The sequence below is a fragment of the Salvelinus sp. IW2-2015 genome, linkage group LG18 (genome assembly GCF_002910315.2).
Source record: "Salvelinus sp. IW2-2015 linkage group LG18, ASM291031v2, whole genome shotgun sequence".
Classification (NCBI taxonomy): domain Eukaryota; kingdom Metazoa; phylum Chordata; class Actinopteri; order Salmoniformes; family Salmonidae; genus Salvelinus; species Salvelinus sp. IW2-2015.
This window is the reverse complement of record NC_036858.1, coordinates 39,353,236-39,366,017: the sequence shown is the minus strand read 5'-3', so window position 1 is coordinate 39,366,017 and position 12,782 is coordinate 39,353,236. Positions and strand designations below refer to the sequence as shown.

The following is a 12,782-nucleotide window of genomic DNA, read 5'->3' as shown; positions in this document are numbered from 1 at the left end:
CAAGGAAAAAGCTACTGCTCCAAACCTCCATAAAAAAGCCAGACTACGGTTTGCAACTGCACATGGGGACAAAGATCCTACTTTTTGGAGAAATGTTATCTGGTCAGATGAAACAAAAATAGAACTGTTTGGCCATCACCATCGTTATGTTTGGAGGAAAAGGGGGAGGKTTGCAAGCTGAAGAAAACCATACCAACTTGGGGTTGCAGCATCATGTTGTGGGGGTGCTTTGCTGCAGGAGGGGCTGGTGCACTTCACCAAACAGATGGCTTCATGAGGAAGGGAAATTATGTGGATATGTTGAAGCAACATCTCAAGAAATCAGTCAGGAAGTTAAAGCTTGGTCACAAATAGGTCTTCCAAATGGACAATGACCCCAAGCATACTTCCAAAGTTGTGGAAAATGGCTTAAGGACAACAAAGTCAAGGTATTGGAGTGGCCATCCCAAGCCCTAACCTCAATCCTATAGAGAATTTGGGGCAGAACTGAAAAAGTGTGTGCTAGCAAGGAGGCATAAAAACCTGACTCAGTTACACCAGCTCTGTCAGGAGGAATGGGACAAAATTCACCCAACTTATTGTGGGAAGCTTGTGGAAGGCTACCCAAAACGTTTGACCCAGGTTAAACAATTTAAAGACAATGCTAGCAAATACTACTTGAGTGTATGTGAACTTCTGACCCACTGGGAATGTGATGAAAGAAATAAAAGCTGAAATAAATCATTCTCTACTATTATTCTGACATTTCACATTCTTAAAATAAAGTGGTGATTCTYACTGACCTAACTAAGACAGGGAATTCTTGCTAGGATTAAATGTCAGGAATTGTGAAAAACTGAGTTGAAATGTATTTGTCTAAGGTGTATGTAAACTTCCGACTTCAACTGTAGGTGGACTTTATTTAACTAATTATGTTACTTCTGAAGGTTAATGGTTGCACCAGATCTTATTTAGGTGCTTCATTGCAAATGGAGTGAATACATATGCACGCACCACTTTTCCGTTTTCTATTTTTTAGAAACAAGTTTTAATTTCACTTCACCAATTTCGACTCTTTTTTGTATGTCCATTACATGGAGTCCAAATAAGAATCTATTTAAGTTACAGGTTGTAATGCAACAAAACAGGAAATACGCCAAGGGGGATGAATACATTTGCATTTCCCAATCTGTGGGTTTCTAGATTACTGCTGTGTTAAAATACTCAGATTATTCCTCACCACACTTTGGCCAACCACAATATATACATGTTATAATGAAGAGACACAACTAAAAGGCCAAATTTTAAACAAAATAAATGGTTTCAATGGTTTCTTATGCAGTAAACCATTGAGACAGTTGTGTACTTTTATTAAATGGTTTTTTTTCCACATTGTCTTCAAGTATTTAGAGTTGAGGGAATGGGAAAAATCAATCTGTTAACATTGACTGTAAGTAATATTAATGAAGTGATACAAATACTTCAATATAGGTTCCAACAAACGCTGAGTAGGAAAGAAGTTTCTCCTTTCAAATTAAAACAGAAAATAGAGCTGTCCATAGCGCCATTCATTAACATGTAGAATAATTTATTTGTCTACATACCTATTAAGTATGAGCTTGTATAACCACCATATAACAATGGTGTTCTTTACAATCTCCTCAAAAAAGATGTCCATGATATTTACGAGGAGAGCCTTGCTGTACCTGGGATGCTTGCCATGGAAGAAACCCGCTGAGCCCTAAAATAAACCCACAACCTGTCACATTGTATAATGATCGGAGACAGGCGTAGGAATAAGTAATAGGGGGTTTTATTACTCCACCCAAAAATACAACATGTCATGAAAAAAAAAAGGCACGTGAACGAAGCCCAAAACAAACACGTATATAAAGTACACAGGGATGTAACCCAAACAAAAGAGTGAGGTTTAACCTTTAATAATTACATGGGATGTGACCCGTAATAACACTACACGGGACGAGACACGAAATAACAAGTGCACAATACACGTAGCATGAAAGCCCGAAACAACAAAGCGCAGGAACTCACAAGACCAACAGACATGGGAACAATGATTGACAAGGACAATGGGGGACAGAGGGCACATATATACACATACTAATCAGGGGGAATGGGAACCAGGTGTGCGTAATGAGACAAGACAGTCCGGGGTTGGTGGTGATGATCCAGTTCAGTGACATCTAGAAGGCCGGTGACGTAGACCTCCGGAGCTGGTGAACGGATTGAGCAGAAGTACTGGGGGAATCCGTGACACAACCTTTACCTTTACACAGAAGATGCAACATTCTCATGCAGATTGAAGCCTTGACAAGGCCTCATAAATTGGTTTGGGATTAGTTTATGTGTGTGGAGGTTTGACAAGCGTCCATATTAAGGCTGCTGTTGTAAAATTGATGATGCACTCCTCCTAAGGCCATCCTGCTCAAACCACTTCCAATGATAAAATAGCAACAGGTGCAAGTTTGAAAATGAGGTAGTCAAAAGTGATTTTTTTCCCTTATTTTGAATTTTAGGCTTATTTACCAGAATTGTGAAATACTGCATAATATGCAACTCATTACTTCAAGTCCCACCAACGTGTCAGATGATATGATATATGGAAGTGTTACATTATCAAAGGGTTGTATATTACTTGTATTTTCTAAAGATGCGTGCTGAGATGGGAATTGTGTTCTCTTTTGTAGGTGATTCTAATGCTAACTAAGTACTTTGACTTCAGCCTTGGCAGTGTCACAGAGAGCTCTCTATGGAGGTAAGGAGGGGTTAAATTCATCTCAGTTGATTTCTCTCTGGCTTTGGTGTTCATGTTTAGGGCCACAAGTCTTTCTTGAGCATGTGACCATGGGCCTGAGTGATTGCCTATCACATTTTTAGGAAAACTTATGACCCTTCTCATGTTGAATGTTGGTTATATAGGTAACTGCCAAAATAGAGACAGACACGTTCGCTCTGTTTCTAGCTCCTAGCCAACTTTATTTTTTGTTATTTCTTACATTATTTGCTCAGAACGTCTCTTGTATTATTACCTAGAGCTAACTTTGGATATTAAATCGGCGGTCACCCGTCAGTATTACGACCAGAAATGTGACTTCCCTGAAATGGATGCTGTTTGTTTGAACTGCCCAAGGCAGCTCCATTCATCCCGGGGTCTGCACCAAAACGCTGACGAGTAAGAGGAAGAAGAAGTGGGGCCCTAGTCAGACTCAGGCGGCATGCATTACCATCCACCGGTTCCAAGTATATTACTCGCTAACGTTCAGTCCCTGGACATTAAAGTAGACGAGCTCAGGGCGAGGATCTCCTTTCAGAGAGACATCAGGGACTGTAACATACTCTGTTTTATGGAATCATGGCTCTCTCCTGATATATTGTCCCCATCCATTCAGTCAGTTGGCTTCTCCGTCCATCATGCAGACAGGAAGAAAGAACTTTCAGGGAAAAAGAACGGTGGAGGAGTATGTTTTATGATTAACAACTTGTGTAAACATACAGGAACTAAAGTCCTTTTGGTCTCCCGATCTGGAATACCTCACCATCAAATGACTGCATAAACTCCCGAGATAACTTTCTTCATCATCACTGCCGTGTATGTTCCCCCCCAAGCTGACACGGCAATGGCTTTCAGGGAACTACACTGGACTTTGTGCAAACTGGAAACCACATATTCTGAGGCTACATTTATTGTAGCTAGGGACTTTAATAAAGGAAATCTGAGGAACACATCTTCTGTGATACTCGTGCATCGAACCCAGGACGTATCCCAAGCTGCATCCACAGAGCATGTGCACATCAGCTGGCTGGAGTGTTTACAGACATATTCAATCTCTCCCTATCCCAGTATATTGTCCCCACTTGCTTCAAGATGGCCACCATTGTTTCTGTACCCAAGAAAGCAAAGTGTGCTTTTCATTGACTACAGCTCAGCCTTCGATGCTATAGTGCCCTCCAAGCTCATCACTAAGCTCAGGGCCCTGGGTCTGAACTCCACCCTGTAAAACTGGCCCTACACTTCCTGAGGTCGATCCCAGGTGGGGAAGGTAGGCAACAACACCTCCGCAAATCTGATCATCAACACTGGGCCCCACAGGAGTGCTTTCTCAGCCCCATCCTGTGCTCCTTGTTCACCCATGACTGCATGGCCGCACTTGTCTCCAACTCAATCATCAAGTTTGCTGGCGACACAACAGTGGTAGGCCTGATTATCAACAACAACAAGAGAGCCTACAGGGAGGAGGTGAGAGCCCTGGCAGAGTAGTACCTGGAAAATAACCTCTCCCTCAATGTCAACAAAATGAAGGAGCTGATCACTGAAAACAGGAGACAGCAGAGAAAGCACGCCCCCATCCACAGATATGGGGCCGCAATGGAGTGGGTCAAAAGCTTCAAGTTCCTCAGCGTGCACATCACTAAAGACCTGAAATAGTCCCTCCATGCTGACAGCGAGGTGAAGGCGCAACAGCGCCTCTTCAACCTCATTGGGCTGAAGAAATTTGACTTGGCCCTTAAGACCCTCACTAACTTTTACGGATGCACCATAGAGAGCATTCTGTCGGGCTGGCAACTGCAAAGTCTGCAACCAAAGGGCTCTCCATAGGGTGATGCGGTCAGCCAAACGCATCACCGGGGGCACACTGCCTGCCCTCCAGGACATTTACAGCACCTGGTGTCACAGGAAGGTCAAGAAGATCATGAAGGACCTCAGCCACCTGAGCCACGGCCTATTCACCCCGCTACTATCTAAAAGACGAAGACAGTACAGGTGCACCAAAGCTGGGACCGAGAGATTGTGAAACAGCTTCTATCTCCAGACCATCAGACTGCTAAACAGTCATCACTAGCCGGCCCCCGCCCGGTACTCTGCCCTGAACCTTAGACACTGTCACTAGCCGGCTACCATGCGCTACTCTACCCTGTTCCTTAGAGACTGCTGCTCTATAGAGTAATTTAACACTGGTCACTTCAAAAATGTGTACATACTGTTTTACCCACTTACCCACCCACATATGTACACTATTTCTACAAAAGTACTGTATATTTTTTTTAGTTTTTGGATTATTTGTGTATTGTTTTGTATTGTTAGATATTACTGCCCTGATAGAAAACACAAGCATTTCACTGCAATAATATCTGCAAATTGATGTACGCAACCAATAAACTCGATTTTTATAAGAGACAAGGAAGCAGAGAGCTAAGAAACAGAGACTGTACAACTGGAATGTTTTGTTCAAATATTGCAAACTAGTACAGTACTGTATGTTACTGAATGTAGCATATTACACTTGAAGTATTTCTGACAACCAGAAAATGCACATTGGAAATGTGAAATATAGATGCTTCTGTAAATGGTTTATGACTCCATACATCTAATTTTTCTAATATGATTATGTAACTGTATCCAACTCCACCACAGTTGTTATCAATTTAGTTTTTTAAAATGTTGGTACTGAGATACAGGGTTGATATTTATAATGTTCATTATGGTGTCAACATTTTAGGAGATTTGAATACGGAATGTTTTACTTTGACTACAAATCATATAATTCCACTGCATATATCCATGTTTATTCTGATAATGAAACAGTTCTCTATTCAACTGGCAAATTGTGTTGTATTATTTCCTGTTTTAATTTTCTGCTTGCCTGCATAGCCATAGGTTTTATCATTGATATTGCTCCGTGCTCTCATTCTCACCATTAACAGTAGAATAACACATTTTTGTTAATCCCKTAATTGAATTCTAGGTCAACAGACTATGGAACCACGTATGAGAAACTTAATGAAAAGGTTGGACCAAAAACCATACTAAGCTACTTGTACGTGAGTCCGAATAACAAACGAAAGGTATGTCCTCGTACATGTATCTTATCATTTACCATACCATAACCATATCTGTTTGCTGTCCTTAACCCTTACTAAAAAACACATGTCAAATTTGCAGTTTCGTATATGAAAGCATATTTTCAAATAGCATACTAAATGTAAATCCGGGACACTCAAATCAGATTGATATGTTACATACTGTATGGTAAGGTTACATAAGATAGAAGGTTACTTCAGGCAAAAAAATGAAAGTATGGTGGTTGGTCAGGGTGGATGGGTAGGAGTATAACGCGAATGTCTAACAACACAATCTGTTCCAATCTCATCACGGACATCTTTAGCATTTTAGCTAATTAGCAACTTTGAAACTACTTACTACTTTTTAGCTACTTTGCAACTACTTAGCATGTTAGCTAACCATTCCCCTAACCTTAACCCTTTAACCTAACTCCTAACCCTAACCTTAACCCCTAACCCTATACCCTAGCTAATGTTAGCCACCTAGCTAACAGCATTGGAATTCATAACATATCATATGTTTTGCAATTTTGTAACATATCATATGAATTGTAATTGTAACATATGATACAAAATGGATGATGGACATCCACAAATGAATACATAGCATACAAAACGTAACATATCATGCTATTTTGAGTGTCCCGGATTTACATTTACTATGTTACATCTACCCCTGAGTCCAGGTGTACATTTCACATGTGACACTACCTGTATTAAATTTAGAGTTCACATGTTAACACAACTTTTTCACGTGAGAAAAAAAACATGTTTTCACCTCATGTGAATTGCAGTTGCACATTTTACATTTGCGGTTTCACAAGTTGAATTGCAAGTACATGTGAAAATCGATCACATCTGAAAACCAAATTTGCAGTTTCACATGTAGGAAAACTACACATGTGAAAATCTAATTTTCACATGTGGAATTGAAAATTCACATGTGCTGGTGAAATAGTGTTATTCTCCTCACATGTGAACAGGTAGTGTTAACATGTTGCAGTAACAATGTTTCCACATATGGAATTGCAAATTCTGTAATGCCATTCTGTAAAATGGTAACTTAGCCTACCTGAGTATAATAAATCAGGTGTGTTAAAAAATAATTATTTATTATTTCTGAGCCATCCATTTGGAGTGTATTGTTGCAGGCACATGCCTCTCTTCTTAATACATTGGTCAGTGACCTACAGTGTAGAAGAAGCCCAGTGAAAAGAACAGAGAAGCTAGCACTCCGTAACTCAAGTTAACTTTTTGTAAATTTAGTGCCCTTTGTTTTTATATCGCATTGTCTGTAAACGTTAAAAATACACTGGAAACTTCCAAAATACATKATCTATACAGCTAAAAACAACAATGCAATGTCAAAAAAAGTTGGGTGTGTTTATCAATTTCCCTGATTTTGCTAACTGTTACTTTGTACAAAATCAAAACGGCAATATTATTTGAATGCTTTTTGCAAAGAAATCTGAAATGACAGCTCAATTTGAACAAATTATGAAATAGCGAATAATCATGATTAATCACAGCAAATCCTGTGATAAACTTGATCATATTTTTTATTCGTTTGATAGCTCTAGTTGACAATGCACATGTGAAAGTGTGCACATGTGAAAGTGGTCATTTAATGAGGTAGCCCGCCTGTGACTTCAAAATTGTCCCTCTTTGTCGAAGGGTCAAGACGTTGGCTCTCCAGGGTTCTAATCCCGGCAGTTACAAAAGCACAAATGTATAATAAATATCACGTGAAATATTGGTTAACCACATGTATCTGAGTCATGTGAAACTTCACGTGTCTGAAAACCATGTGTCTGTTTTTCCCACATTACATTTTTCACGTGATTTCTTCACGTGTAAAATGTATGTGAAATGTCACACACGTCCGAAAACCATATGTGTCTTACTAGTCAAAATTTCACGTAGCATTACATTTTTCAAGTGATTTGTTCACACATGTCCGAAAACCATACGTGTTCTTTTGCATGTGTTCTATTCCCGTGATTTTTTTCATGTGTTTTTTTTWAAAGAGAAAACTCATAACAATAGTAAAATGAGCAAGTTTAATCATTACGGACATGAATGGATAATGATAAATATTGCTAAATGTTGTGATTTATAAATCTCTCCTTTCGTCTCCTGACCCGTCCTCTCTCATCTCAGATCATGTTACTGACCGACCCGGAGGTGGAGAGCAGCCTGCTCATTAGTCTTGATGAGGGCGCATCCTATCAGAGGTACCACTTAGCCTTCGACATCCTCAGCCTCCTCTTTCACCCCGAGCAGGAGGACTGGATCCTGGCTTACGGCCATGACCAGAAGGTAAAGAGAATCCGGTCAATTATAACTGAGGAGTGAGGAGGGGGGAGAAAACACACACAACTTGATTGAGGTAAGGGTCTTGTTAATTCCAGTGAGTCTATTGACCTTATTGGCTTTAACAATATGTTTACTTCAACCGTAGCTGTGTGCTCCACACTTCTGCCTGTTCTTTCATTAGCATCATTGTCTCCCAGTGGGGAAAGCACCTCCCACCTCTTAGTAGCCAACACATCAATGTGCTCTGTTAAGAGTAGTGGACTTCACATCAAGAGACATCTGTCACCCAAGCCATGACGACTGTGGCTAAAGTCTAGACATCTCATCACATGTTCTTCCAAACAGGCCACACGGTCTGGCTTGAGAGTCCAAACTAGAGATGTGTTAGTTAATGTCCCAAACAGGAGACTGAGACCACACTTATTATTCTCAAGGAGAACCCAACTGTTTGTTTAACTCAACATAACAGAGATCAAACTCTCCCCTCCCATCCTGCTACTGAAAGACTTGAGAGAGAGTATGAGAGAGAGTGCAGTCAAAAGCTGAGAAGTAAGATAAATGGTTTTGGGGAGAGATGAGATGCTTTATTGAGAGCCATCAATATGGTCGAAATGAAGAAGCTGGGGAGAAGTTATCCCTGAGTTTACTCCATATCTTTGTGTTAATATAAATGTGCGATTTTTTTTCCTCTCTGTATGGTTTCCTTCTTCTGTTTCTGCTTTTATATTAATTCATTTATTTGCTGTCTTTTACTGTGCAATAGTATTGTACAAAACAATTGTATTGTACAACAGTTCCCTATGTGTGATGTGCTCTCAGATTAAGTAAAAGTGTTATCATATGAGTTGGGCTGAGAGCTGAAAAGACTATTGAGAGCTTGGATAACAGCCCTAATCTGCTGAAAGAGGGAAGTCAATAGCATAATGCAAAGGGATGATACTGATGGTTAAGTGTGTCATTTTATAATGTCAATTAGGGAAAAATCCTATGGCCATAGACAGGTACCACTGGGAGCCAAAACGAGCATGGCATTTAAAAAATGCTCTCGCTATCTCTCTCTCTCTCTCTCTCTCAAATAGTCATAAGGCATTAAATCACGAACTCTACTTCAAATATAAAGTACTATTTTCAAGCCTGCTTTAAAGATTCAGCTGTACAGCACTCATAACAAAAACAATCAAAGTCCTCTGAAGTGCAGTGAAAAAACAAAGCAATATAATTGAAATGTTGTATGACCCTCCATGAGACATACGTAGATGACAGTCCCTAAAATGGAGGGAGAGAATTCTCCAGGTCTAATGTTTCCTCCGTTTGAACTCTTAGTTGTAACTCTGGAATAAAATGTTATTCTTTCTCTTCTGATTTTTTCAACTATAGGATGTTCTTTTCTTGCAGCTCTACGTCTCTGTTGAATTTGGAAGAAGATGGCAGCTCGTGCATGAGAGTGTAGTCCCCAACAGATTTTACTGGTGAGAGTAAAAATCTCTTTCTATCATCATTGGACACATACTTCAAGTCTCTGTAATACAATATTCATACGAAGTACCACTCTTTCCTCTACTGACAGCATTTTGAACTGATAGCCCATCAGAATTGACACAATTAATTGAATCTCAAGAAGTACCTGCTAGTACCTGAGTTGAACTCAATAGATGGCATATACAGTGGCTTGTGAAAGTATTCACCGCCCTTGGCATTRTTCCTATTTTGTTGCCTTACAACCTGGCATTAAAATTGATTTTTGGGGGGTTTGTATCATTTGATTTACACAACATCCCTACCACCATTATGAAACAAACAAGAAATAAGATTAAAAAAACTTGAGCGTGCATAACAATTKATTCACCCCCCCCAAAGTCAATACTTTGTAGAGTCACCTTTTGCAGCAATTWCAGCTTCAAGTATCTTGGGGTATGTCTCTATAAGCTTGGCACATCTAGCCACTGGGATTTTTGCGCATTCTTCAAGGCAAAACTGCTCCAGCTCCTTCACGTTGGATGGGTTCCGCTGGTGTACAGCAATATTTAAGTCATACCACAGATTCTCAATTCGATTGAGAATCAGTTTCAAATCTCTGGAAGACTGAAACAGGTTTCCCTCAAGAATTTTCCTGTATTTAGCGCAATCCATCATTCCTTCAATTCTGACCAGTTTCCCAGTCCCTGCCGATGGAAAACATTCCCATAGCATGATGCTGCCTCCACCATGCTTCACTGTGGGGACGATGTTCTTGGGGTGATGAGAGGTGGGTTTGCACCACACATAGCGTTTTCCTTGATGGCCAAAAAGCTCAATTTTAGTCTCATCTGACCAGAGTACCTTCTTCCATATGTTTGGGGAGTCTCCCACATGCCTTTTGGCGAACACCAAACGTGTTTGCTTATTTTTTCTTTAAGCAATGGCTTTTTTTCTGGCCACTCTTCCATAAAGCCCAGCTCTGTGGAGTGTACGACTTAAAGTGGTCCTATGGACAGATACTCCAATCTCCGCTGTGGAGCTTTGCAGCTCCTTCAGGGTTATCTTTGGTCTCTTTGTTGCCTCTCTGATTAATGCCCTCCTTGCCTGGTCTGTGAGTTCTGGTGGGCGGCCCTCTCTTGGCAGGTTTGTTGTGGTGCCATATTCTTTCCATTTTTTAATAATGGATTTAATGGTGCTCCGTGGGATGTTCAAAGTTTCAGATATTTTTTTATAATCCAACCCCGATCGGTTCTTCTCCACAACTTTGTCCCTGATCTGTTTGGAGAGCTCCTTGGTCTTCATGGTGCCGCTTGCTTGGTGGTGCCCCTTGCTTAGTGGTGTTGCGGATTCTGGGGCCTTTCAGAACAGGTGTACAAAATACATTTTAACTCAGTTTTTCACATTACCTGACATTTAATCCAAGTAAGAATTCCCAGTCTTAGGTCAGTTAGGATCACCACTTTATTTTAAGAATGTGAAATGTCAGAATAATATTTGAGAGAATTATTTATTTTTTATTTATTTCCCAGTGGCTCAGAATTTGTATTTGGTAGCATTGTCTTTAAATTGTTTAATTTGGGTCAAACGTTTCGGTTAGCCTTCTACAAGCTTCCCACAATAAGTTGGGTGAATTACGGCCCATTCCTCCTGACAGAGCTGGTGTAACTGAATCATGTTTGTAGGCCTCCTTGCTCGCACACGATTTTTCAGTTCTGCCCCAAATTTTCTATAGGATTGAGGTCAGGGCTTGGGATGGCCACTCCAATACCTTGACTTTGTTGTCCTTAAGCCATTTTGCCATGACTTTGGAAGTATGCTTGGGGTCATTGTCCATTTTGACCCATTTGCCACGAAGCTTTAACTTCCTGACTGATTTCTTGAGATGTTGCTTCAATAAATCCACATATTTTCCTCCCTCATGATGCCATCTATTTTGTGAGGTGCACCAGGTCCTCCTGCAGCAAAGCACCCCCACAACATGATGCTGCCACCCCCGTGCTTCACGGTTGGGATGGTGTTCTTCAGCTTGCAAGCCTCCCCCTTTTCCTCCAAACATAACGATTGTCATTATGGACAAACAGTTCTATTTTTGTTTCATCAGACCAGTGGACATTTCTCCAAAAAGTATTATCTTTGTCCCCATGTGCAGTTGCAAACCATAGTCTGGCTTTTTTTGTGGCGGTTTTGGAGCAGTGGCTTCTTCCTTGCTGAGCGGCCTTTCAGGTTATGTCGATATAGGACTAGTTTTACTGTGGATATAGATACTTTTGTACCTGTTTCCTCCAGCATCTTCACAAGGTCCTTTGCTGTTGTTCTGGGATTGATTTGCACTTTTCGCACCAAAGTACGTTCATCTCTAGGAGACAGAATGCATTTCCTTCCTGAGCGGTATGACGGCTGCGTGGTCCAATGGTGTTCATACTTGCGTACTACTGTTTGTACAGATGAACGTGGTTCCTTCAGGCATTTGAAAATTGCTCCCAAGGATGAACCAGACTTGTGGAGGTCTACAATTTTTTTTTCTGGGGTCTTGGCTGATTTATTATGATTTTCCCATGATGTCAAGCAAAGAGGCACTGAGTTTGAAGGTAGGCCTTGAAATACATCCACAGGAACACCTCCAATTAACTCAAATGATGTCAATTAATCTATCAGAAGCTTCTAAAGCCATGACTTTCCAAGCTGTTTAAAGGCACAGTCAACTTAGTGTATGTAAACTTCTGACCCACTGGAATTGTGATACAGTGAATTATAAGTGAAATAATCTGTCTGTAAACAATTGTTGGGAAAAACTTGTGCCATTTACAAAGTAGATGTCCTAACCAACTTGCCAAAACTGTAGTTTGTTAAAAAGAAGTTTGTGGATTGGTTGAAAAACACGTTTTAATGACTCCAACCTAAGTGTATTCAAACTTCCAACTTCAACTGTATATATACTGAAATCATGTGAAACTTGGATTGCACACAGGTGGACTTTATTTAACTAATTATGTGARTTCTTAAGGTAATTGGTTGCACCAGATCTTATTTAGTGGCTTCGTAGCAATGGGGGTGAATACATATGCACACACCACATTTTTTTAAACTTCACCTTTTTGGACTATTTTGTGTATGTGCATTACATGAAATCCAAATAAAAATCTATTTAAATTACAGGTTATAATGCA

The 12,782-nt window shown here is 40.2% G+C and overlaps 1 protein-coding gene across 1 annotated transcript in view; it reads left to right on the top strand.

Moving 5' to 3' along the window:
- Positions 1–12,782, top strand: part of LOC111978322 (VPS10 domain-containing receptor SorCS1-like) — an 87,623-nt gene that overhangs the window by 22,975 nt on the left and 51,866 nt on the right. The window contains exons 2-5 of the mRNA XM_024008322.2: positions 2,688–2,755; positions 5,745–5,844; positions 8,002–8,160; positions 9,553–9,626. Of these exons, the coding sequence (XP_023864090.1) occupies positions 2,688–2,755; positions 5,745–5,844; positions 8,002–8,160; positions 9,553–9,626 (401 nt within the window). The remainder of the gene's footprint in view (positions 1–2,687; positions 2,756–5,744; positions 5,845–8,001; positions 8,161–9,552; positions 9,627–12,782) is intronic.